This window comes from Capra hircus, chromosome 5, assembly GCF_001704415.2.
Source record: "Capra hircus breed San Clemente chromosome 5, ASM170441v1, whole genome shotgun sequence".
Classification (NCBI taxonomy): Eukaryota; Metazoa; Chordata; class Mammalia; order Artiodactyla; family Bovidae; genus Capra; species Capra hircus.
The window spans coordinates 28,196,852-28,223,309 of NC_030812.1; the positions used below are offsets into that span (position 1 = coordinate 28,196,852).

Sequence of the window (26,458 nt, forward strand, 5' to 3'; positions counted from 1 at the left end):
TAATGAAGTGGAGGTTGCATATCCCCCTATCAAAGTCCTCCTGTCCGTATTTTAATTCCTCTCCTAGAAGGCATCCCGCTCCCCTGGCACTCAGTCACTGCTGCGGGTGATACTCTAGGACTAATGGAGGGGGTAGGGGAATGCTAGGAATACAGGCTTCCTGGCTGTCCAAGGCCCTCCAGGACCTGCATAGAATGCTCCTCCCAAGGCAAAACCCCAGTTCAAGCCTTTTCTCTTTTGGGCTTTCCCTGACCCTTATCTCCTAGAAAACTGATCCTCTTTGGAAAGTGTGCCAGAGAGGACTGCTAGGGTCCTTGGTCTATTGGTGGGGAGATAAGCACTCAAGGTAACTTCCACAGAAGAGGCACAAATGAAGTGGAAAACTTAACTGTGTGAGACTGACACTCTATTAGCATATGCCGCCTCCCGACCTGAGGCTCCAGGAATACTGGGGAGAGGGCTAGTAAGCTGGGCATGAGTAATCATTTTGCTTATCTAGGGCAGATGATCCCAGTTAGGAATCAAATTGTTTACCCTAATTTGAAAAATGGTGAAGTTGTAGCTTGTCCAATGGTAGTGGGTTGACAGAACTTACTAGACTAGGACTTAGAAGACTGCCATCCTGGCAGCACCACAAGAAGGGGCTGAAAGCTGGGCAGAGATGAATATGTCTCACCCTCTACCCTGAGGCCCCTGGAGGTCTGTTGCCATAAGGATGGCTGCTCCAGCTTCTGAAGTCTGGCATTTAATACTTGGAGAATACTGGTAGCTCACCACCACCTGAGGCGTCATTCATCACCTATCTGTATGCATCTAGAATTGATTGCAAGCCCATCACCCAATCCCTGACTTCCAACAATGTGAAGGAGACTATTGACAGACCAGGTAAAATATCCAGAGAATACTAGAAACTAGACACATCCAGGATACACAGGACACACCAGAGAGCAGAGGACACACTGATTACGGTACTGGTTATTTTATGCTGAAGTGGATGCTGAGCACGTGCATGCATGTTGTTCACTCAATCGTGCCCGACTTTTTGAGACCCCATACACTGCAGCGCACCAGGCTTTCATGTCCTTCACCATCTCCTGGAGTTTTCTCAAATTCGTGTCCATTGAGTTGGTGATGCCATCCAACCATCTCATCCTCTGTCGTCCCCTTCTCCTCCTGCCTTCAGTCTTTCTCAGCATCAAGGTCTCTTCCAAAGACTCGGCTCTTCCCACCAGGTGGCCAAAGTAGTGGAGCTTCAGCTTCAGCATCAATCCTTCCAATGAATATTCAGGGTTGATTTCCTTTAAGACTGACTGGTTTGATCCCCTTGCTGTCCACGGGACTCTCAAGAGTCTTCTCCAACACCACAGTTCGAAGGCATCAGTTCTTTGGTGTTCAGCCTTTTTTATTGTCCAACTCTCATATCCATACATGATGACAACTGGAAAAACCATAGCTTTTAGCTAGATGGACATTTGTAGGCAAAGTAATGTCTCTGCTTTTTAATATGCTGTCTAGGCTTGTCATTGCTTTTCTTTCAAGGAGCAAGTGTCTTTTAATTTCATGGTTGCAATCACCTTCCACAGTGATTTTGGAGTCCAAGAAAAGTCTGTCACTGTTTCCATTGTTTCCCCATCTATTTGCTGTGAAATGATGGAACCAGATGCCCTGATCTTAGTTTTCTGAATGTTGAGTTTTAAGCCAACTTTTTCACTCTCCTCTTTCACCTTCATCAAGAGGCTCTTTAATTCCTTAAATCATTTGCTTTCTCTGCCATAAGGGTGGTGTCATCTGCATATCTGAAGTTATTGATATTTCTGCCCACAATCTTGATTCCAGCTTGTGCTTCATCCAGCCCTGCATTTTGCTCAATGTACTCTCTATATAAGTTAAATAAGCACGATGATAATATACAGCCTTGACATACTCCTTTCCCAATTTGGAACCAGTCCGTGCATGCATATGGACCCTATTTTTCCGCATGTTTACACTTTCAAAGTGAATGGCATGTGCCAACATGGATAAAATCATGTACCAGCAAACCTTTTAAGGTTACATTTTAAACAGAAAAAAAGATGCTTCTGAGAGACTATGAACCTTCACATTAAAGTGTAAAAGAAATAGCAAATCAGTAGTCAGTTGGACTGGATGGCTTCTGAGAGTCTGTGGTTCTAACAATCTTGAAACATAGTGGAGGGACTTCCTTGGTGGTCCAGTGGTTAAGAAACCGCCTGCTATCGTGGGTTCAATCCCTGGTCTGAGAAGATCCACATGCTTTGAGGCAACTAAGTCCATGTGCCACAACTACTGAGCCTGTGCCCCACAAGAGAAGTCCTGCAATGAGAAGCCCGCACAGCATTAGGAAGGGTAGTCCCCACTTGCCGCAATTAGAGAAAGACCATGTTAAGCCATGAAGACACAGGGAAAATATAAATGAATAAATAAATGAATAAAAAAATAAAAATAATTTTTTAAAGTGTTAGGGAAAAAACATAATGGAATATGCCATGGGGGAGACTGACCCAGATACAAGAAAAATCTCAACTTTCCCTGGAATTCATGGTCAATTTGTCAATAAATGCAAGCAGTTGTCCACCTCTGCAATTTAACCCTTAGGATTTGAGTTTCCTTTTCTATTCTTTTATCTGAGGACTGGCCAGGCTTACCTTTTTATTAACTTACATACATCTTGCCTACGTGTTAACTTTCTTTGCCTTACTTGGTTGGATTGGTAGTTTTCTCACACATGGACTTTTTTCTTCCTCACTGACAACTGCTATATCGTTGAATATATATTTAAGTGAATGAATTTAATCAACTTATTTTGTTTTTTTTTTTCCTTTTTTTAACCAATAAGTATCTTTAGGAATAAAAGCAACTATCTTTGCTTACTTACTATTTTATTTATTCTTTGCTTCCCCCCCCCCACCAAACTTATTTTTAACTGAAGGAAAATTGCTTCACAATATCTTGTTGGCCTCTGCCACACATCAACATGAATCAGTCATAGGTATACATGTGTCCCCTTCCTCTTTAACCCCCACCCCACCCATTCCCACCCCTCTAAATTGTTACAGAGTATTCTTTGCTTTTTTCCCCTTACTCTATGCCCTTATTCTCTGAGACTCTGTCTTTCAGTCCTTGTTTCCTAAATGAACAAGTACAATTCCTGTCTCTATCTGATTTATATAAATATTGATTCGCAAAGATTGCTTCCCGGAATAAGAAGCAAGCATAGAAGTCTGTAACACTTAGAGGGAAGATGAGTAACAATAAGAGTTCTAACTAGTAAGTAGGAAGCCAAGATAACATTTACTGAGCACTTACTATTGTGCCAGGTAAGCTTCTAACGCTTTAAATGCATGAACTCGTTCCATCCCCACAGTAATTCTGTGAGATAGGTACTGCTCCAGATGAGAGAAATGAAACAGAACTGTCCAAGATCAAACAGCAGAGCAGGTTCCAGAGCCTGTGTTAACACTAACATTACAGCCTTACTCATCGAGCTCCTCATTAATTGGGAACATTTCCTGCCACAAAGAAGTGAGTCAAGAGGTGACTAAAGTCTGGCATTAATTAGTCTCAAATGGAGGTGTTTCCCAGGTGCTAGAACCACACTGAAACGGCATGATTTTTCAGTCCCCCATTTCAGGGATGAAAGATCAGATTTTAGAGATGTTAACTAATCTGCCCAAAGTCACACGGCTAAGAAGCAGCGGAGCTAGGACTGTTTTGAGTCCAAAGTCCACGAGTCTCTTCACCTCTGCGCTACATCTCTTCAGAAGAATTCGGGCATCGTTCCTCTCTCCATCGCACCCCCATGCTCCCCGGCCCGAGGTGTGCCCACTACGTTAGCTTAGGTTCCAAGCTTCTGCACACAGACCTGTTTACGTAAATGACACGCAAACGCAAGTGAAACGTAACTTTTTATTTGCTGAAAATTCAAATAATGTCGGTGGCGGGGAAAGCGGATGGTCGCACTAACCCCGGGGCTCATCAGGTCCCGTGCCCTCCGGAGCCTCGAGGCAGGCGGGGGAGGAAGCGGCTCCGGATGGAGAGTAAAGTGACAATCGGAGAAGGAAAAGCAGCCTTTCCTCCCGGGGGAGCAGGAGGCGGCCGGCGGGCAGAGGGAACCTGCAGAGGGCGGTTTCTCTCCTCTTTTCCTGTCCCACCCAGTCGGCCGCCCCCACCCCACCCCCACCCCTACTCCCGCCGGCCTCGGCAGCTAACTCTGCCAGTCCCTGCGCGCTTCCTCAGTTCCGAGTCCCCGGCGGGTCCCCGCGCTGCCTGCGGTGCCCGCCCCCGTCGAGCTGAGAGGGACGCGCGGCGCCCGCCCGGCCCCGCCGCCCGTCCGACTGGTAAGGTGAGCACGCGGGGGAGGGGACTGCGCAGGGCGGGAGGGCCGGGCGCGCCGGACGCCCACACTCACACCGCAGCCGCCGCGGCCGCGCAGGAACTGAAACCCAGAGCGGCCGAGCTTGGGCCGCGGCTGGAGCCTCCCGTCTTGGCGGCTCGGAACCGGTGCCCAGGACGGGCCGCCCTCGGAGCGCAGCGAGCCCTGCCTGGCGCGGTAAAGGGGGCCGGGGCGGCGGCCGCGAGCCCCGACGATCGTGGACTCGACGAGGGCCCCAGGGTGTCCCGGTCTCGGCAGGGCCAGGTGGGGGGCGGGCCCGGGGGCCCGGCTAGCGGGGGTCGGTAGACGCTCGGACGGCGCAGCGGACGACCGAGGGGCATTGGGAGGCGGCGAGCCGGGCCCCGACAACCGGCAGTCTCGGACGGGCCGGGGGACGATTGAGGACCCTCTCTCCGGTTCCCCGCTCCTGGCTCCCCCAGCGGGGCCGGGTTCCTGCCCCCGCGCCGTCACCGAGCCTGGGCCGGGGGCCTGCCCTCCCTGCGCTCTCCTGACACCTAGTGGACGGCTCCCCCAACTCGCGGGCTGGGAGAGACCCGGTGGTAGGGGGGGAACCTATTACCGCGCCTGGGCGAGCCCGGGTCCGTTGCTAATTTGCAGACTCTTACCTAACTTTCTCAGGCCTTGATAAGCCTCCTAGGTAAACGTGGTGGCCCAGTGAAGGGATCTCGGGATAGACGCTCAAAGGGTGGGTGGGGGGAGGCGAAGGGATTCAGGAAAACCTGGCACCAGATGCTTTCTTAGGATTTCCGGTCGTTTTCAGCCCCAGGCACGGGCCCACCCACCTCATGCTGGGCTCTGTCCCTTTTCCTACAGACCCGCACCTCCCTACCGGTGCCCGATCACCTACCGCGATGACTGGCTTCCCAACCACGCCTCCTCCAGCAGGTAGGTGAGCGCCTCTCCCAGTTCAAGTCCCTCACCCACAGCCCAGTTCCGGAATTCCCTGAGGCCTCAGCCCAGAAGGGAAGACTCTTCCACCACTCTCCACCTGCCTGACACCGCAAAACCCGGGAGGAAGCCGAAGGCAACCTGACTGCACACTTCTGTACAGTTTGAATCTGGAGTTTCATGGACCTGGGCCCATTCCTGGTACCACTTAGAGCTTTGTGACCTTGAGTGAATTATCTACCTTCTTAGCGCCAGTCTCCTCATTTGTAAAATGGAGGAAATAGTACCTTAAGAGATTATCTGTGAGGGTGAAATGAGATAATCCATGTAAAACACTGAACACAGTGTCTGGTGTCTAGTAAGCGCTCGAAAACTTGGGTTATTATTACTGGGTGCTTGTAAGAAAAGTCCATCTATTCCTGGGAAGCAGTTTTGCTTGTTTTTTCCCCCCTGGCCCCCAGTTGTGTGGGATTCCCCAAATCTCTGCCATGTGGTGTCTTAGTTCCCTCACCAGGGACTGAACCTGGCCCCCTACAGTGGAGGGGCAGATTCTTAACCACAGGGCCGACTGGGAAGTCCCTCGGCCTGCTTTCTAATTCCACTCTGATGATTCACTCCAGCATCAAAAATCCCTTGTTCCTGGAACTATTGTTAACCCTGTTCCTCAGGCCAGTATCCCCTCTTCTTCTGCTTCACATTGAGAATGGAGTCCCACCTTTCATTTCATAAACAAACTTATCTGGACAAACTAAGCTTGTTTTCATTGCATGTTAATTAGGATGAGGAAAGAATGAAACCTTGGTTAGTCTGTGTACTTTTGTTTTCATATACCGTCTCATCTGTCATTAGGACAGACATTCTCTGCTTTTCTGTTGTGGAAACAAGTGAGTGAGAACCCCAGGGGAAGTTGAAGGTGCTGTCCTATATGACTGGTGATGAACACAATTCAGATCTTTAGTTTTCTGCTGAGAGATAAGAAAAGGGAGAAATGGGTAACCAGCTAGATTAGTCAGTACAGGCTTCATGAGTGGGGAAGGGGATTAAGCATTAACGCTTGAAGGATGGGTAAGGTTTATACAGGCCAAGAGGGGTGCAGCAGGGATTCCAGACAAAGGCAGTGCCACCTCTTGTGAGCTGCAGAGCCTGTGCTTACCCTGGAGGGTATCCTGAGGGAGAAGACAGAGGCCCTCCAGAGTATACCTGCCTGTAGGGAAGAGAAGTGACGCTTGCCTGGCAGCTAAGGAGTTAGAACTTGGGCAAAAGGAGAACTGTATACATTCCTTTTCTTTTAAGTTGGTGGTAGGATAAACATAATATAAATGTTACCATTTTGATTATTTTTTGGTGTGTTGTTCAGTGCTGTTAAGTATTGATTGACATTCAGGTTGCTCTGTAATTATCACCACCATCCATCTCCAGAACTTTTCACCTTGCCGAACTGAACCTCTGTATCTATTAAATAATAACTCTTCCTTCCACTTTCCCCACAGCCCCTGGCTACCACCATTATACTTTCGATCTGTTTGTATTTGACTAAGTACCTAGTGTAAGTGGAATCATACAAAATTTGTCCTTTTGTGTCTGGCTTATTTCAGTTAGCATAACATTTCCGAGGCACATCCATTTTGTAGCATGTGTCAGAATTTCCTTCCTTTTTAAGGCTGAATAATATTATATACATATATATGTATATAAGTACATCATTTTTTTAATTCATTCATTCATCAGTAGATGCTTGGCTTGCTTGGCTGCTGTGAATACTGCTGCTGTGAACATGGTTTTACAAATATCTCTTTGAGTCCCTGCTTTCAATTCTTTTGGATTTATACCCAGAAGTAGAATTGCAAGAATGTGTGGTAATTCTGTTTAATTTTTTGAAGACCTGTCATACTGTTTCCCAGGGTAGCTGTACACTTTACATTCTTAACAGCAATGCATAGGGTTCCAATTTCTCTACATGTCTACAACACTTATTTTTTGATTTTTGATAGTGGCTATCCGAATGGGTATGGATGGGATCTCACTGTGGTTTTGATTTACATTTCCCTGATGGCATCGCGGACTTGATGGACGTGAGTCTGAGTGAACTACGGGAGATGGTGATGGACAGGGAGGCCTGGCGTGCTGTGATTTATGGGGTCGCAAAGAGTTGGACACGACTGAGCGACTGAACTGAACTGAATGACTAGTGATGTTGAACCTCTTTTCACGTGTTTATTGGCATCTGTATATCTTCTTTGGAGAAATGTCTATTCAAGTCCATGCCCATTTTTTAATTGTCTGTTTTGATTTGTTGTTGAGTTGTGTATTTACATTTTTGACCCACCAAATGACTTGAGTGGAGTGGTATTTTAGGACATACCGTATAGTCCCCTACCCAGTGGGTCCAAGCAAATGTATTAATAAGTTCCCAGGACAGAAATGGAAAAAAATCCCACAGGGTGAGAGCTTTCACTGGGAAAAATGTGATCATTGAGGGCCTCGCATGTCTCTTCCCCACCTCCCTACCTATCCCCTCTCACATCCCTTTTCCTCAATCTGTAAAGTCCTCCCCAAGGAGGACTTTAAGAGGGTTGAAAGTGAGGGCCACATTGTAACTTTCATGGGCCCTTAGCACGTGTGCTTTTGTGGACCCATTCCTCCATTTGAAAAAGGTAATATATTAAAAATTGTATTTTACAACTGTGTTGCTGTAAGGAAGAATATAATATCAATATAATAAAATCACTAATGGTTTTATTTATAATTAATTGATTGATATAGCAATATTACAATGTCCTTGACATAAACATGCATCAATTTTTTCTTCTGATTTTAAAAGAAGTTAAGATCATTAAAAAACATTTTCATGGGCCCCTAGAAGTATTGTGGATCCTAGCATGTTGCCTGTTGTACGTAGTGCGTAAGTTGCCCTCTTGGAAGGAGAGTGGAGTGGAACTTGGTGTTGTGGGCTCTGCCCACCCCACCAGGTAAAGCCTTGCCACCTAGTCACACTAGGTTGTCCTCACTCTAGATTAGATGCTCAGGGTTTTTCATCATGCTTATTCTTTATCACAATCCTGTGAGCACTTATTTAAAATTTATTTATTTATTTATTTTTGGCTACACTGGGTGCTCATTGCTGTGCACGGGCTTTCTCAGGTTGCAGCAAGTGGGTGCCACTCTTGGTTGCCATGCCCAGGCTTCTCTCTGTGATGACTTCTCTTGTTGCAGAGCATGGACTCTAGTGTGAACAGGCTTCATTAACTGTGGCGCACGCACTTAGTAGCCCTGAGGCCTGTGGGATCTTCCCAGACTAGGGATCATTGGCAGGCAGATTCTCAACCACTGGACCATCAGGAAAGTCCTGTGAGAATGTTTCATTCTCATTTTAAAGAAGCAAAAACTGAGGTTCAGAGACATTAAATGTTCAGAGGCTAAACTCTCCCAAGGTTAAGCAACTGATAATGGCAGAGGCAGGATATTGTGCCAAGTCTGATTTATTCTAGAGCCTGTATTCTTTCCATCATAGTGCACTGCTCTCAGCCACTCCACCCCGTGGCTGAGGCACATGACAAAGAAGGAAGAAAGGAAGCAGAATTCCAGGGCGGGTTCCCATGGAAAGGAGAACTGGGGGAGCCGCCCTGTGCTGGGCAGGGCTAGAGCAAATAAGTAGGTTGGCAGACTCAGGTGGCAAAGGATCTGATGTCTCAGTGATAAGAGATTTAGCCCAGGAACAAGGGCCACAAAGAAACCAACCAGTATCTAGGTTAACTATAACAAAAAAAAGAGTAGGTGAGCCAAATAGATCTTGAAGTTCTTTTACTGTAGGTTAGGATTTGGGTTAGCCTCAAATCTCAAATCTTGTGGTCCTCAGCCCCAGGCCTCCCTCCTTAAAGAAAATCAGTGCTATACTCTTTCCATGTCTAAGAAGGGAAGGAACAAAGACACATTCTTATTCCTTTGTTTGGAAGAGGAGACAGGAGAGAAATGGGATGGGAAAAGGAGATCAGGGAAGTAAACCATTCCTTCCACTTAATGCCAGGTTTCCTGAACTTTGTTTATTTCATTGTTGTTTTTTCATTACAAAGCTATTACATCCCCCTCAGGGAATAACCTTCTAGGCTTCTCTGTGTGTATATATATATATGTGTGTGTGTATTTATAGTTTTATTTTAACTTACTTTTTCTTTACAAACATGTAATCATATTACACGTACTGCCCTAGCAATTTGCTTTTTTTGTCTAACCATATACTCTGTTCCAGTAATTGCAGATCTACCACATTCTTTTTAACAACTGTGTACTATTTCCAGAATGAATGGCCTGTCATTTATTTAATCATTCCTCTGCTGATAGACATTCAGATATGTGTCACTCTTGCAAACAGTGCTTCAGTGAACACCCTGTCCATCCTGCAGTCAAGCTCTGAGAACCAAACCCAGCGGACAGTTCAACAAAATGTTCAGGCTGGAGTGAATAGGGATGGTTCCAGACTTTGGAGAGAACCTTGAAGTGAGGAGACAAATTTATAGCTGGGCCTAGCCAACTGCTGAGTGACAAGGGGCTGGTGGATGAAGCTTGCCGAGCTGCCTCAGTTTTTTGGCTTGTATGTAACGATAACACCAACCCTCGTTACATCACATTATTGGAGTGGAGATAAAATAGCTTATGTTTTTTGAACTCTAAGTCACAGATATAGATTACCACTGTGATACTTGGGCTTCCCAAGTAGCGCTAGTGATAAAGAACACGACTGCCCACGCAGGAGACATAAGAGACACGGGCTCAACTCTTGTGTCAGCCCAAAGGCCCCAGCTCATTCACGCGAACATCCTGTGACCTGTAGTCTGAGAAAAATTCTTCTGTATAGAGTTGAGTTCATATTCTTTTTTTTTTTTTTTGCTACACCACATGACGTGTAGAATCTTAGTTCCCTGACAAGGGATCCAACCTCTGCCCCATGCAGTGGAAGCTCAAAAGTTTTAACCACTGAACCACCAGGCAAGTTCCTGATTTTTTTTCTTAATTGAAGTATTTACAATGTTGTGTTTGTTTCTGCTGTACGGTAAAGTGAACCAGTTATATACACAAACGTATACCCAGTCTTTTTTAGATTCTTCAAAATTTTTTATGTTTTTAATAGACATTTTATTTTGGAATAATTTTAAGTTTATAGAAAAGTTGAAAAAATAGTACAGTACCCTTTCAGTTCAGTTCAGTTCAGTCGCTCAGTCGTATCCGACTCTTTGCGACCCCATGAACTGCAGCATGCCAGGCCTCCTTGTCCATCACCAACTCCCAGAGTTCACTCAAACTCAAGTCCATCGAGCTGGTGATGCCATCCACCCATCTCATCCTCTGTCATCCCTTCTCCTCCTGCTCCCAGTCCCTTCCAGCATCAGAGTCTTTTCCAATGGGTCAACTCTTTGCATGAGGTGGCCAAAGTATTGGAGTTTCAGTTTTAGCATCATTCCCTCCAAAGAGCACCCAGGACTGATCTCCTTTAGAATGGACTGGTTGGGTCTCCTTGCACTAGTCAGTCTAATCACACGGACCACAGCCTTGTCCAACTCAGTGAAACTAAGCCATGCCGTGTGGGGCCACCCAAGACAGAGGGGTCATGGTGGAGAGGTCTACAGAATGTGGTCCACTGGAGAAGGGAATGGCAAACCACTTCAGTATTCTTGCCTTGAGAACCCCATGAACAGTAGGAAAAGGCAAAATGATAGGATACTGAAAGAGAAACTCCCCAGGTCGGTAGGTGCCCAGTATGCTACTGGAGATCAGTGGAGAAATAACTCCAGAAAGAATGAAGGGATGGAGCCAAAACAAAAACAATCCCCAGCTGTGGATGTGACTGGTGATAACAGCAAGGTCCGATGCTGTAAAGAGCAATATTGCATAGGGACCTGGAATGTTAGGTCTATGAATCAAGGCAAATTGGAAGTGGTCAAACAGGAGATGGCAAGAGTGAATGTCGACATTCTAGGAATCAGCGAACTAAAATGGACTAGAATGGGTGAATTTAACTCACATGACCATTATATCTACTACTGTGGGCGGGAATCCCTTAGAAGAAATGGAGTAACCATCATGGTCAACAAAAGAGTCTAAAATGCAGTGCTTGGATGCAATCTCAAAAACGACAGAATAATCTCTTTGTTTCCAAGGCAAACCATTCAATAATATCACAGTAATCCAAGTCTGTGCCCCAGCCAGTAATGCTGAAGAAGCTGGAGTTGAACGGTTCAATGAAGACCTCCAAGACCTTTTAGAACTAACACCCAAAAAAGATGTCCTTTTCATTATAGGGGACTGGAATGCAAAAGTAGGAAGTCAAGAAACACCTGGAGTAACAGGCAAATTTGGCCTTGGAATGCAGAATGAAGCAGGGCAAAGACTAATAGAGTTTTACCAAGAGAACGCACTGGTCATATCAAACACCCTCTTCCAACAACACAAGAGAAGACTCTACACATGGACATCACCAGATGGTCAATGCTGAAATCAGATTGATTGTATTCCTTGCAGCCAAAGATGGAGAAGCTCTATACAGTCAGCAAAAACAAGACTGGGAGCTGACTGTGGCTCAGATCATGAACTCCTTATTGCCAAATTCAGACTTAAATTGAAGAAAGTAGGGAAAACCACTAGACCATTCAGGTATGACCTAAATCAAATCCCTTATGATTATATAGTGGAAGTGAGAAATAGATTGAAGGGACTAGATCTGATAGAAGAGTGCCTGATGAACTATGGACGGAGGTTCGTGATATTGTACGGGAAACGGATCAAAACCATCCCCGTGGAAAAGAAATGCAAAAAGCAAAATGGCTGTCTGGGGAGGCCTTACAAATAGCTGTGAAAAGAAGAGAAGCGAAAAGCAAAGGAGAAAAGGAAAGATAAAAGCATCTGAATGCAGAGTTCCAAAGAATAGCAAGGAGAGACAAGAAAGCCTTCCTCAGCAATCAATGCAAAGAAATAAGAGGAGAACAACAGAATGGGAAAGACTAGAGATCTCTTCAAGAAAATTAGATACCAAGGGAGCATTTCATGCAAAGATGGGCTCAATAAAGGACAGAAACAGTACCCTTTAGTTACCTGAAATGTCATTTGGTACATTTGACATCAATACAGAGGACCATAGTACATTTGTGAAGACCAAAAAATTAACACTGGCACGATACTGTTAACAAATTACAGATTTCACTGAGATGTCAAATTTGAAAATTTGATTTTGAAGATAATTCTGATAAAAGACTTCAAATTTTCAAAAATTCTTAACATTAAGACTGAGAAAAGTCTTGGAGGGTAGCTAGTTCAGCTACCCTTTCTGAGCCAGAGTTCTCTTTCCTGATGCCCACGAAGCTTCTGTCCCGCTTTGCCCTTCATTCTCTGGGGGAGACACCCATCTCGCGTTAGTTTCTGCCAGTAGTCCTTTTGTACAAGTTGATGTATTCAAAGACAGCACTCAAGTCCTAGTCCTTGCTTCCTGACCAGGTTTTCACTCTGAGCTTTCTCTTGCAAGCTTTCCTCATCTGATGTGGTTTCTCTTGTAAGCTTTCCTTATCTGATATGGTTTCCAAGCCATTTACTGTGTTCCCCGCTCAACTCAAAAATACCCAGACTCAACTCAGCAGCCTAGGAGTAGCACAGAGTGGGACTGCACTGCTGATACCACTATTAGAGGCCATATTTATATTCATGGTGCAAGTTGCCAACAGCCTCTGGATCGTCAAAAAAGCAACAAAGTTCCAGAAAAACATCTATTTCTGCTTTATTGACTATGCCAAAGCCTTTGACTGTGTGGATCACAATAAACTGTGGAAAATTCTGAAACAGATGGGAATACCAGACCACCTGACCTGCCTCTTGAGAAACCTATATGCAGGTCAGGAAGTAACAGAACTGGACATGAAACAACAGACTGGTTCCAAATAGGAAAAAGAGTGCGTCAAAGCTGTTATTGTCAGCCTGCTTACTTCTATGCAGAGTGCATCATGAGAAGCGCTGGGCTGGAAGAAGCACAAGCTGGAATCAAGATTGCCAGGAGAAATATCAATAACCTCAGATATGCAGATGACACCACCCTTATGGCAGAAAGTAAAGAAGAACTAAAAAGCCTCTTGATGAAAGTGAAAGGGGAGAGTGAAAAAGTTGGCTTAAAGCTCAACATTCAGAAAACGAAGATCATGGCATCCGGTCCCATCACTTCATGGCAAATAGATGGGGAAACAGTGGCTGACTTTATTTTTCTGGGCTCCAAAAATCACTGCAGATGGTGACTGCAGCCATGAAATTAAAAGACGCTTGCTCCTTGGAAGGAAAGTTTTGACCAACCTAGACAGCATATTAAAAAGCAGAGACCTTACTTTGCCAACAAAGGTTGGTCTAGTCAAGGCTATGGTTTTTCCAGGAGTCATGTATGGATGTGAGAGATGGACTATAAAGAAAGCTGAGCACAGAAGAATTGATGCTTTTGAACTGTGGTGTTGGAGAAGACTCTTGAGAGTCCCTTGGATTGCAAGGAGTTCCAGCCAGTCCATTCTGAAGGAGATCAGTCCTGGGTGTTCATTGGAGGGACTGATGTTGAAGCTGAAACTCCACTACTTTGGCCACCTGATGCGAAGAGCTGACGCATTTGAAAAGACTCTGATGCTGGGAAGGACTGAGGGCAGGAGGAGAAGGGGACGGCAGAGGATGAGATGGTTGGATGGCATCACCAACACAATGGACATGGGTTTGGGTGAACTCCGTGAGTTGGTGATGAACAGGGAGGCCTGGCGTGCTGCAATTCATGGGGTCGCAAAGAGTCAGACACGACTGAGCAACTGGACTGAACTGAAAATAAGAGCAAGCTTTAACTATTTTAGGATTATAACAGTCATTATCATTGTAAGAAATTTGAAAGATAAAGGAAAAGATATAGAAGAAACTAAAAGGCGTCAAAAATCCTACCACCTCCCTGTCGCTTTCACTGCTGTTTTGAGGTCTGTGCTTCCAGCGTCAGTGAGTTTCTACTGATCCCACTTTAACTCTTTTATAGATGCTGCCACTAAGCTGTGGCTTCCCCCTGCTTTATTTGTGAGTAGTTGATTTCCTGGACCCAAGAGCAAGGAGTCTGTTGAATTCTCATCTTGTTAAATCTGGCCCATTTCTCCAGTCATTTTTAATCTCTGTTTATCAACTTGTCAGTGGCTCCTTAACTTTGTGTCTTTCACAAATTTGCCAAAACTTCCCTGGGTCTACTGGGTTCTGTATTTACGTGAAGGACGCTAAACCCTTCCACACAGCACCAGTAAGGCAGAACACCAAAACCAAAGCTCTTGTAAAGAATTCGATATTTACTTTTTGGGGGGCCATGCTCCCCAGCTTGTGGGCTCTTAATTCCCTGAGCAGAGATTGAACCTGGGCCCTCAGCAGCAACAGCACAGAGCCCTAGCCACTGAACTACCAAGGAGCTCCCTCATTTATGTATATTTTAAAAATATTTTTATTTATTTAGCTGTGCTGGGTTTTAGTTGAGGCACGTGGGATCTAGTTCCCTGACCAAGGATCAAACCCAGGCCCCCTGCATTGGGAGCATTGGGTCCCAGCCCCTGGGCCACCAGGGAAGTCCCCCTCACTATTTTTTAAACACTAGCAAAAAAGCTAAGAGCTGTTACCATAAGGGGAAAATGTATTATTGGACTTTGTTATATCTGTCTTGTGATTTAACATTTTTATTTTGAATTACATAAAGGCCTTAATTTGGCCCTGGCATGGTCTGTCATAATAATATCAATTCAAAAAGAACTAAGGTCAAGTCCCAGTGGAAGAAGCTCTGTTTAGACTGGCATCACTCCATTCCTTGATGGCCAGTTACTACCCCACTTAGTCCTTAATAAAGCCAGGCTGTGTTAGTCTACAGAGATATTATAAACACTCCATCATGTGTTCTCGGATGAGATGCTAGCTACTCAGGCAGCACCTTCAACTCTCCTAACCCACCCCCTTCTCATCCTTGCTCTTTAAGTTGATGACATGACCTTCTATTTTCTGGAGCAAATTAGAGTTCTCAGGCTCCCCTGCCCCCATCTGCACACTACCCGCCTCCATGCCCACGTGCACATTAATCTTGAGTGATCTCTGCTGTCTGCAGCCAGTCCCTCCATCTGTGCACTGGATCCCATCCCTTCAAGGACATGGCTCCAGGTGTCAATTGTTCCCTCTCAGCTGAGTCATTCATATCCATACATAAACATACTGTCATTTCTCCCATCCAAAAAGCAAAAACAAAAAATTTGAACTCTCTTCCCCCCTCCAGCTATAGCTCTATTTCCCTGCTCACCTTTGCAAAAATAAAAGAGTTCATATCCTGCTGTCAGTGCCTTTCCTTCCCTTTTTTTCTTTTTTACTGAAGTGTAATTGTTGACTTACACATTGTGTTAGTTTCAGGTGTACAGCAAAGTGATTCAGTGATTCAGTAGATACATATATATCTATTCTTTTTCAGGTTCTTTTCCCTTATAGGTTGTTAAAAAATATTGAATATAGTTCCCTGTGTTATACAGTAGGTCCTTGTTGGTTAATTATTTTATAGATAGTAGCATGTATATGTTAATCCCAAGCTCCTAATTTCCCTTTGGTGAAATCCTAAGCTCCCCTTTCCCCTTTGGTGACCATAAATTTGTTTTCTGTGTCTGGGTTTATTTCTGTTTTATAAATAAGTTCATTTATTTTTTTTAGATTCCACATAAGCAATATCATATCATGTTTGTCTTTGTCTGGCTTACTTAGTGTGACAGTCTTTGGGTCCATCCATGTTGCTGCACATGGCATTATTTCATTCTTTTTATGGCTGAGTAATATCCCTGTGTGTGTGTATCTTTTTATGGCTGAGTAATATCCCTGTGTGTGTGTGTGTGTGTGTGTGTGTGTGTGTGTGTGTGTGTCTTTTTATGGCTGAGTAATATCCCACTATGTGTGTGTGTATCTTTTTATGGCTGAGTAATATCCCAGTGTGTGTGTGTGTGTGTGTGTGTGTGTCTTTTTATGGCTGAGTAATATCCCTGTGTGTGTGTATCTTTTTATGGCTGAGTAATATCCCAGTGTGTGTGTGTGTGTGTGTGTATCTTTTTATGGCTGAGTAATATCCCTGTGTGTGTGTGTGTGTGTGTGTGTGTGTGTGTGTGTGTGTCTTTTTATGGCTGAGTAATATCCCACTATGTGTGTGTGTGTATCTTTTTATGGCTGAGTAATATCCCAGTGTGTGTGTGTGTGTGTGTGTGTGTCTTTTTATGGCTGAGTAATATCCCTGTGTGTGTGTGTGTGTGTGTGTGTGTGTGTGTCTTTTTATGGCTGAGTAATATCCCAGTGTGTGTGTGTGTGTGTCTTTTTATGGCTGAGTAATATCCCTGTGTGTGTGTGTGTGTTTATGTATGTGTGTGTGCACGAGCGATCTTCTGATCCATTCATCTGTCAAGTGACATTTAGGTTGCCTTCTCTTTTTTTCTTGAATGCACTGTAAACCAGGGATTTATACTCAGCACTCCACCAAACGTCTCTTGTCAACGTTACTCATGACCTCTGCATGCAAAACCTGGTAGTCCTCCTACTTGGTCTGTTTGGCTGCTACTCCTCAGCCTCCTAACCCTCCCTGGGCTCAGTCCTTGGTCCTCTTTGTCCATACTTACTCTCTTGGTGATCTCATTCCATCTCATGTTTGTAAATATGCTGGCTTTTTATTTATTTTTTAAAAACTGTTTCTTTATGGCTGTGCTGGGTCTTTGTTGCTGTGGCGGCTTTTCTCTCGTTGGGCCGAGTGGGCACTACTCTCCGTTGCAGTGCTGGGGCTTCTAACTGCAGTGGCTTCTCTTGCTGCAGAGCATGGGCTCGAGGGTACGCAGGCTTCAGTCGTTGTGACTTCTGGGCTCTGGAGCACAGAGTCGGAGTTGTTTTCTGCAGCGTGCAGGATTTTTCGGGGCCAAGGATCGAACCTGTATCTCCTGCATTGGCAGGCAGATTCTTTACTACTAAGCCACTGAGGAAGCCCTGTGCTGACTTTTTAAATCTCCAGTCCAGACCTCTTCCCCAGATTCCAGTTTTTCAGTTTATTTATGGTTGTCCTAGGTCTTCGTTGCTTTGCTCGGGCTTTCTCTAGTCGCAGTGAGCGGGCGCTGCTCTTTAGTTGGGCTTCCCACTGTGGTGGCTCCTCTTGTTGCAGAGCACAGGCTGTAGAGCATGGGGTCAGTAGTTGTGGGGTTGTCTCAAGGCATGTAGAATCCTCCCAGACCAGGGATTGAACCCATGCCCCTGCATTGGCAGGTGGACTCCCAGGCACTGGACCACAGGGAAGTCTTAGTTGTTGTTTTTTTCGGCGCACCATGCAGCCTGTGGGATCTTGTTTCCCTGACCAGGGATTGACCCTGCACCCTCAGCAGTGAAAACTCTGGACTGCCAGGGAATTCTGCCGTCAACTTCTGTAGGTGTTTATTTCACTCAAGTCACCTCCCTGGCCACCCCATTCACAGTCCAACTCCTGATTCCCTTTCCTGCTTTTATTTTCTACATAGCACTAACCAAAGTCTAACGTGGTACAACCTTTACTCCTTTGTCTGTTCATGGTCCATCTTCCCCCAATCAGGATGTAAATTGTATGACAAAATGGTTTTTTTTTTTAAATTGCAGTAAAATTAGACACAAGATAAAATTTACCCTTTTAAAGGATACAGTTCAGTGGCACTATGTACATTCCCATCGTTCTGCAGCTGTCACCGTCATCCATCTCTAGAACTTTCTTGTCATCCCAAACTGAAAGTCGGTACCTGTTAAACAGTATCCCCTCATTCTCCTCTCCTCCCAGCTGCTGATAACCACTTTCTGTACCTATGAATTTGACTAGTCTAGGTACCTCAGATAAGTAGAATCATGTGCTGTTTGTCCTTTTGTGACTGGCTTACCTCGGTTAGCATGATATCTTCAACATTCATCCATGTTGTAGCATGTGTCAGAACATCCTTCCTTTTCAGTGCTTCATAATATTCCGTTGTGTATGTGTGTGTACACGTACACATGTGTGTGTGTGTGTGTGTGTTAGTTGCTCAGTCGTGTCTGACTCTTTGTAGCTCCATGGACTGTGGCCCACCAGGCTCCTCTGTCCTTGGAATTCTCCAGGCAAGAATATGGGAATGGATAGCCATTCTCTTCTCCAGGGGATCTTCCCAATGCAGAGATCAAACCCAGGTCTCTTGCATTGTAGGCAGATTCTTTACCATTTGAGGCACCAGGGAAGCCCATATATATACACACACATACACACATATATATAAAATTATGCCATCTTTTGTTTATCTGCTCATCTGTTGATAGACATTTGAGTTGTTTCACTCTTTAGTTGTTAATGTGAATAATGCTGCTGTGAGCATTGATGTACAAATGGTAGTCCCGGTTCCTGCCTTCATTTCTTGTGGATAAATACCCAGAAGTGGAATTGCTGGATCATGTGATAATTCGATCATGTGATAATTCTGCTTAATTTTTTTAAGGAACTATGAACGCATGAGTTTTTGCCTGTTGTGTTCACTAATCTATAACCAAACTAATCTATAATCAAACAGAGGCTGGTCCAAAGTACACACTCCATAAATACTTGTTGAATTAACTTTTTAATTTCTCATTCTCTGGACAGTCTAAAAAGGCTGTGTGACTTGTCTGACCTAGCTTGCTCCTAGTAGTCTCACACTAACTCTTAATGCTTGTGGTTTCAAGTTCAAGACCCCCAAAGCAGTCCCTTATAACTTGTACTAGAATTTTGCTGGGAATGATATCAGTTTCACCAGTTGTTTATGGAACCCACCCCATTCCGTGGCCCTTCAGGCTTCTGGCCCCTCTGTCTTTCTCAGAAGCTCCTGTGTCACCAATAGCTGTCCCATTTACATACTCTCCCAGTGCCCTTGACTGTCTTTTCACTGAATCCCTTTCATATTAGCCTAGTGCTTTTTGCTTCGCTTCTCTTGAGCTCACTTCCCCATGTCACCAAGGCTCCTGCTACTCTTTTAGTGCAGAAATCATTCACTTTGACAGGAGGCAGAGGCAAAAGGGGCTGAGAGATTTCTAGTCTCTGTTACCTCCAATCTCTTAGCTTCAGTGCCAGACAGCAGACCTGTCCCGTTTCCTTGTTTTTGCTCCAAATATAACACTTTTAAAATTGTCCTTCCAGTGTCCTTTGCCAGCTGGAGCTGTGTAGAGTTTCCTGACACGGTTCTCTAAGTTTCTGCTATTAGCTTTTATGTGCATTTTTTTAAAGACTCACCTTCTGAAATCACGTTACTGGAAATGGGCTTACAGGAAATACAGAACTGGGACAGAACACTCAAAACTTACGTAACTTTGTAACAAGAACCCTAAAACTACAACAACAATCTGAATTAAAATACTAGCAGTCAAATCTCTGCTAACAGTCGAACCTCGAATCCTTGTCCATCCTAGACCCCTGTGCCCTGGGGAGTGTGCTTCCTCCTAGGTTAGAGGTAGGTTCCGGAGAGATGTCACTTCCAAGAAAGACTGTTTTCATCAAAATTAAAAATCTGATGTAGGATCTGCCGCCTTCTAGTGTTTTTTGAATAGAGATAAATTTTATACAGAGGTAAATTTCGTATAGGGGTCTCCCTTCATCTGATGTGTTGGATAGAAGTAAAATTTTTTTTACCATCTTCGTTTCCATTTATTGCTTCACCAGATGGCTTAATATAAGTGGAAAACAACTGATATCTGCATCCAAGGTAGGTTCAGTTCAGTTCAGTTCAGTTGCTCAGTCGTGTCCGACGCTCTGTGACCCCATGAATCGCAGCACACCAGGCCTCCCTGTCCATCACCAAATCCTGGAGTTCACTCAGACTCATGTCCATCGAGTCGGTGATGCCATCCAGCCATCTTATCCTCTGTCATCCCCTTCTCCTGCCCCCAAACCCTCCCAGCATCAGAGTCTTTTCCAATGAGTCAGCTCTTCGCATGAGGTGGCCAGAGTACTGGAGTTTCAGCTTTAGCATCATTCCTTCCAAAGAAATCCCAGGGCTGATCTCCTTCAGAATGGACTGGCTGGATCTCCTTGCAGTCCAAGGGACTCTCAAGAGTCTTCTCCAACACCACAGGTCAAAAGCATCAATTCTTCGGCTCTCAGCTTTCTTCACAGTCCAACTCTCTCATCCCTACATGACCACAGGAAAAACCATAGCCTTGACTAGACGGACCTTTGTTGGCAAAGTAGTGTCTCTGCTTTTGAATATGGTATCTAGGTTGGTCATAACTTTTCTTCCAAGGAGTAAGCGTCTTTTAATTTCATGGCTGCAGTCACCATCTGCAGTGATTTTGGAGCCCAAGAAAACAAAAGTCTGACACTATTTCCCCATCTATTTGCCGTGAAGTGGTGGGACCGGATGCCATGATCTTCGTTTTCTGAATGTTGAGCTTTAAGCCAACTTTTTCACTCTCCTCTTTCACTTTCATCAAGAGGCTTTTTAGTTCCTCTTCACTTTCTGCCATAAGGGTGGGGTCATCTGCGTATCTGAGGTTATTGATATTTCTCCTGGCAATCTTGATTCCAGCTTGTGTTTCTTCCAGCCCAGCATTTCTTATGATGTACTCTGCATATAAGTTAAATAAGCAGGGTGACAATATACAGCCTTGATGTACTCCTTTTCCTATTTGGAACCAGTCTGTTGTTCCATGTCCAGTTCTAACTGTTGCTTCCTGACCTGCATACAGGTTTCTGAAGAGGCAGGTCAGGTGGTCTGGTATTCCCATCTGTTTCAGAATTTTCCATAGTTTATTGTGATCCACACAGTCAAAGGCTTTGGCGTAGTCAGTAAAGCAGAAATAGATGTTTTTTCTGGAACTCTCTTGCTTTTTCCATGATCCAGCGGATGTTGGCAATTTGATCTCTGGTTCCTCTGCCTTTTCTAAAACCAGCTTCAACATATGGAAATTCACAGTTCACATATTGCTGAAGCCTGGCTTGGATAATTTTGAGCATTACTTTACTAGCGTGTGAGATGAGTACAATTGTGCATAGTTTGAGCATTCTTTGGCATTTCCTTTCTTTGGGATTGGAATGAAAACCGACCTTTTCCAGTCCTGTGGCCACTGCTGAGTTTTCCAAATTTGCTGGCATATGGAGTGCAGCACTTTCACAGCATCATCTTTCAGGATTTGAAATAGCTCAACTGGAATGCCATCACCTCCACTAGCTTTGTTCGTAGTGATGCTTTCTAAGGCCCACTTGACTTCACATTTCAGGATGTCTGGCTCTAGGTAAGTGATCACACCATCGTGATTATCTTGGTCGTGAAGATCTTTTTTGTATAGTTCTTCTATGTATTCTTGCCACCTCTTCTTAATATCTTCTGCTTCTGTTAGGTCCATACCATTTCTGTCCATTATCAAGCCCATCTTTGCATGAAATGTAACTAACCCTTGCTATCTCTAATTTTTTTGAAGAGATCTCTAGTCTTTCCCATTCTGTTGTTTTCCTCTATTTCTTTGCATTGATTGCTGAGGAAGGCTTTCTTATCTCTCCTTGCTATTCTTTGGAACTCTGCAATCAGATGCTTATATCTTTCCTTTTCTCCTTTGCTTTTTGCTTCTCTTCTTTTCACAGCTATTTGTAAGGCCTCCCCAGACAGCCATTTTGTTTTTTTGCATTTCTTTTCCATGGGGATGGTCTTGATCCCTGTCTCTTGTACAGTGTCACGAACCTCCGTCCACAGTTCATCAGGCACTGTATCAGATCTAGCCTCTTAAATCTATTTCTCACTTCCACTATATAATCATAAGGGATTTGATTTAGGTCATACCTGAATGGTCTAGTGGTTTTCCCTACTTTCTTCAATTTAAGTCTGAATTTGGCAATAAGGAGTTCATGATCTGAGCCACAGTCAGCTCCCAGTCTTGTTTTTGCTGACTGTATAGAGCTTCTCCATCTTTGGCTGCAAGGAATACAATCAATCTGATTTCAGCGTTGACCATCTGGTGATGTCCATGTGTAGAGTCTTCTCTTGTGTTGTTGGAAGAGGGTGTTTGCTATGACCAGTGCGTCCTCTTGGTAAAACTCTATTAGCCTTTGCCCTGCTTCATTCCGTCTTCCAAGGCCAAATTTGCCTGTTACCCAAGGTGTTTCTTGACTTCCTATTTTTGCATACCAGCCCCCTATAATGAAAAGGACATCTTTTTTGGGTGTTAGTTCTAAAAGTCTTGGAGGTCTTCATCAAACTGTTCAACTCCAGCTGCTTCAGCGTTACTGGTTGGGGCATAGACTTGGATTACTGTGATAGTAAATGGTTTGCCTTGGAAACGAAGAGATCATTCTGTCATTTTTGAGATTGCATCCAAGTACTACATTTTGGATTCTTTTGTTGACCCTGATGGCTACTCCATTTCTTCTAGGGGATTCCTGCCCACAGAAGTAGATATAATGGTCATTTGAGTTAAATTCACCCATTCCAGCCCATTTTAGTTCGCTGATTCCTAGAATGTCGACATTCACTCTTGCCATCTCCTGTTTGACCACTTCGAATTTGCTTTGATTCATGGACCTAACATTCCAGGTCCCTATGCAATATTGCTCTTTACAGCATCGGACCTTGCTTCTATCACCAGTCACATCCACAGCTGGGGATTGTTTTTGTTTTGGCTCCATCCCTTCATTCTTTCTGGAGTTATTTCTCCACTGATCTCCAGTAGCATACTGGGCACCTACCGACCTGGAGAGTTTCTCTTTCAGTATCCTATCATTTTGCCTTTTCCTACTGTTCATGGGGTTCTCAAGGCAAGAATACTGAAGTGGTTTGCCATTCCCTTCTCCAGTGGACCACATTCTGTCAGACCTCTCCACCATGACCCGCCCGTCTTTGGTGGCCCCACATGGCATGGCTTAGTTTCACTGAGTTGGACAAGGCTGTGGTCCTTGTGATCAGATTGACTAGTTTTCTGTGATTATGGTTTCAGTGTGTCTGCCCTCTAATGCCCTCTCGCAACACCTACCCTCTTAGTTGGGTTTCTCCCACCTTGGACGTGGGGTATCTCCTCACCGCTGCCCCTCCTGACCTTGAATGTGGAGCAGCTCCTCTCGGCCTTCCTGCGCCCACTCAGCCACCGCTCCTTAGATCCAGGGATCGAGCCAATCTCTTAAGTCTCTTGCATTGGCAGGCGAGTTCTTTAGCACTAGCGCCACCTGGGGAGCCCCTACAGTAAAATGCTGACTAGGAGAAAACTGAAGGGCTTCCTGACTTCTTATGGAAACGGAAGCCTGGGTAGTGACTTTTTAGAAGTGGGACTTCCAGGCTCTGAAGGACAGATAGACCAATATAGCAGGAGGAGGTATGGGATATATTTTAGGATAGGAGAGGCCTTATTTCAAAAACTTTCAAATTGCAAGGCCTACTCTGAATGTGTAGAAAAGGGTTTTAACGAGGGAAGGAGAAATGTTTCACTATTTTAAAAAAATGTTTACAAAGAGTTTGTAAGAACATTAAAGAAATGCATGTGCTGTATAATATAAATATACGTACACATATATGCATTCATTATTTGATCTCATTTATATAAAAATGTGTATTCCTAACAATAACATACCCTATTGAATTACTACATGTCACGACAACCCTATAAAGTAGGTACTGTTATCGCCAGTTTGCAGATGCACAGATGGGTTAGGTAATTTTCCAAAAATGACACAGCCTGTGAAAGATAAAGCTCAGATTTGAACCTTGCGGGTATATATATGTATATATGTGTGTGTGTATATTTTTTGCCAGGCAGTGCAATTTATAGAATCTTAGTTCCCTGCCCAGGAATCAGACCTCGGGCCCTCAGCAGTACAAGTGCGGAGTCCTAACCACTGTACCACTAGGAGATTCTAGAGCCCACACTCTAAACTATTATGTTAGACAGAGAGGAATCTATCAAAATGTTCATTGTGGTGGTTTGCTTTCTCCTCTGTTCTCCAGGTTTTTCTATACAGATATCCTATAAGAGTTAAATGATAAAAGTTTGAGTAGGGAAGAAGGGGGGGTTGAAATTGAAGGATAAATATGTGTTTTAGAACAAAAGAATCCACCCTATTTCCTTTTCCACTTTGTTAAATTTTCCAGAAGAACTGATGGCTACCACAATTCTACAGGCCACTGAGGCCCTGTCTCCAGAAGCTGAAGCCAGCACAGCTCTCATTGCAGGTAACAGAGACTCTGAGTCAAATCCAAGGGGCCTTCTGAGCTCAGGGGCCCTCTTGCTTCAAAGACAGCAAGAAACCAATGTGGTGGACTAAGATTCTCCCTATACAGAACAGCACCACAAACTAGAGACTAACTCTATTAATGGGTTCACTTTGGCATGTAAGTTATGTTACACACACATAGAGGCTTCACATCAGAGGCACTGCCAGTAATTGAGAGGTTGGGAGGTAGCCACAAACAGATGCACTGCCTATGGGTGCTGCAGTCGGGTGTGGGGATAGCGATGAGGATGTGTGTGGTTTGTTGAGTGGTGAGAAAGAGGATGGGAGGGGTCAGAAACCCCTACAGGAGGCGATGGATTTAAAAACTCTTCCTGTTGGGATAAGCGATTTCCTGTTTCCCTCCTCCTATTTCTATCATAATCATCAGGAACGAGTTGAGCAGGAGTTCATTTTGACAGAAATCAAGTCCTTAAGCCCAAGGAGACTCTGGATATCATATACTGAGAAAGTTGGGCTTGGTGGGAGAATATGGACTTGGACACTAGTTAACAGCATGAGGATCCTCATTAAGAGTGAGGGAATCGTCTAAAGCAGGGGACCCCGTGAGTTACTGAGACGCCCCAATCCTGAAACATGCATTTTCCCTCTCCTTTCCAAGTTGTTATCACCGTGGTCTTCCTCACCCTGCTCTCAGTCGTGATCTTGATCTTCTTTTACCTGTACAAGAACAAAGGCAGCTACGTCACCTACGAACCCGCAGATGGCGAGCCCGGTGCCGTTGTCCTGATGGAGAATGATTCAGCCAAGGGCAGGGAAAAGGAAGAATATTTCATCTAATGGTTCCCAGGCCCCAAGGAGCTTATCCAGGTTCCAGAGCTATCATACTATTTATTAGGTGAAAGTTTTACCTGAAACTGGTGAGAACCATTAATTGATATGGGTAGACCTGAGCTCCTTCCAGGACACAGACATAAATGCCAGCATCACCGACACCATGGACCGAGGACATGAAGAAAGCTGCTCACGTCTCTTAACCAGGCCTCTGTCACACAGCTTCTGACTGATGAGTGAGATGGAGCTGGACTGGGCAACACTGGAGTATATACCCAGTCATCTTCACTTTTTTCACAGGTTGAAGGGAAGAAGAGTTGGGGGTCACTGGATGCTCCTCTGTCCCTTACCTGGTCACCTAGTGACAACCCAAGTGGAAGTAGTATCCTTAGTTCTTCCCAGAGGCGGGAGACCACCAGGAAAGGCCGGGCCAGAAAACTGTGGAGACCTCCCTCCTGATGAACATGCCACATCCCTTAATCTGAGCCCTTCCTTTCCTTAGCCCCCAACAATCCAGACATATGCCATTTTTATCGGAATTAAAATCATTTATTGATACAGAAATCCAATTCTCATGTGCAAAAAATCACCATCTTTACACTGTGACTTATCTTTGCTGAGACTTTTTTGACAGGTTGCTGCTGTTTTTCAGTCTCTCAGGCCTGTCCGACTTTGTGACCCCATGAACTGCAGCATGCCAGGCTTCCCTGTCCTCTATCGCCCAGAGTTTGCGCAAGTTCATGTCCATTTTTTGCTTACTCAACTCTTACCTGTGTTCTCTCCCAAGCAAAGGGGGCCCCAGGGAAGTTTCAGAAGTTCCCAGAACAATCTCAGAGGTTTGCAACAGAGGTGGTCCTGGGAAGTTTGTCCTAGAAGAGGGTCATTAGAAATAGACCCTGGGAGATGAGTTGTCTAGCCTCCATCCTGGCAAGGGCCAGTATGTCCCTGATTCATTCTGTGTACACACACAGGGAACCAGGAACAACCTGTGACTTTTCCCACCAGTGCCCTTTCTATCTCATTTCATCCATCTCAAAATGAGGCATATTTAAAAGGTACAGTGTTTTGGAAGAAATCATTAACTCTCCATGCATTGTTTACTTTGGAATTAAACTAAACCTCCTTCAAGGTCTTAA

General features: G+C 44.6%; 1 protein-coding gene across 1 annotated transcript; it reads left to right on the top strand.

The window, feature by feature from the left end:
- On the top strand, positions 4,190–26,458 carry SMAGP (small cell adhesion glycoprotein). The gene is made up of 4 exons (XM_018047755.1): positions 4,190–4,360; positions 5,225–5,296; positions 24,409–24,489; positions 25,150–26,458. The coding sequence occupies exons 2-4, from the start codon at positions 5,263–5,265 to the stop codon at positions 25,326–25,328; spliced, it is 294 nt and encodes a 97-aa protein (XP_017903244.1). The 5' UTR covers positions 4,190–4,360; positions 5,225–5,262; the 3' UTR covers positions 25,329–26,458.

What these genes read in the sequence shown, in the direction of transcription:
- SMAGP (XM_018047755.1), top strand. Translation starts at nt 5,263, where the DNA reads ATGACTGGCTTCCCAACCACGCCTCCTCCAGCAG. An exon ending in AACCACGCCTCCTCCAGCAG is followed by an intron (nt 5,297 to 24,408) that starts GTAGGTGAGCGC and finishes TAAATTTTCCAG; the next exon opens with AAGAACTGATGGCTACCACA. An exon ending in CAGCACAGCTCTCATTGCAG is followed by an intron (nt 24,490 to 25,149) that starts GTAACAGAGACT and finishes CTCCTTTCCAAG; the next exon opens with TTGTTATCACCGTGGTCTTC.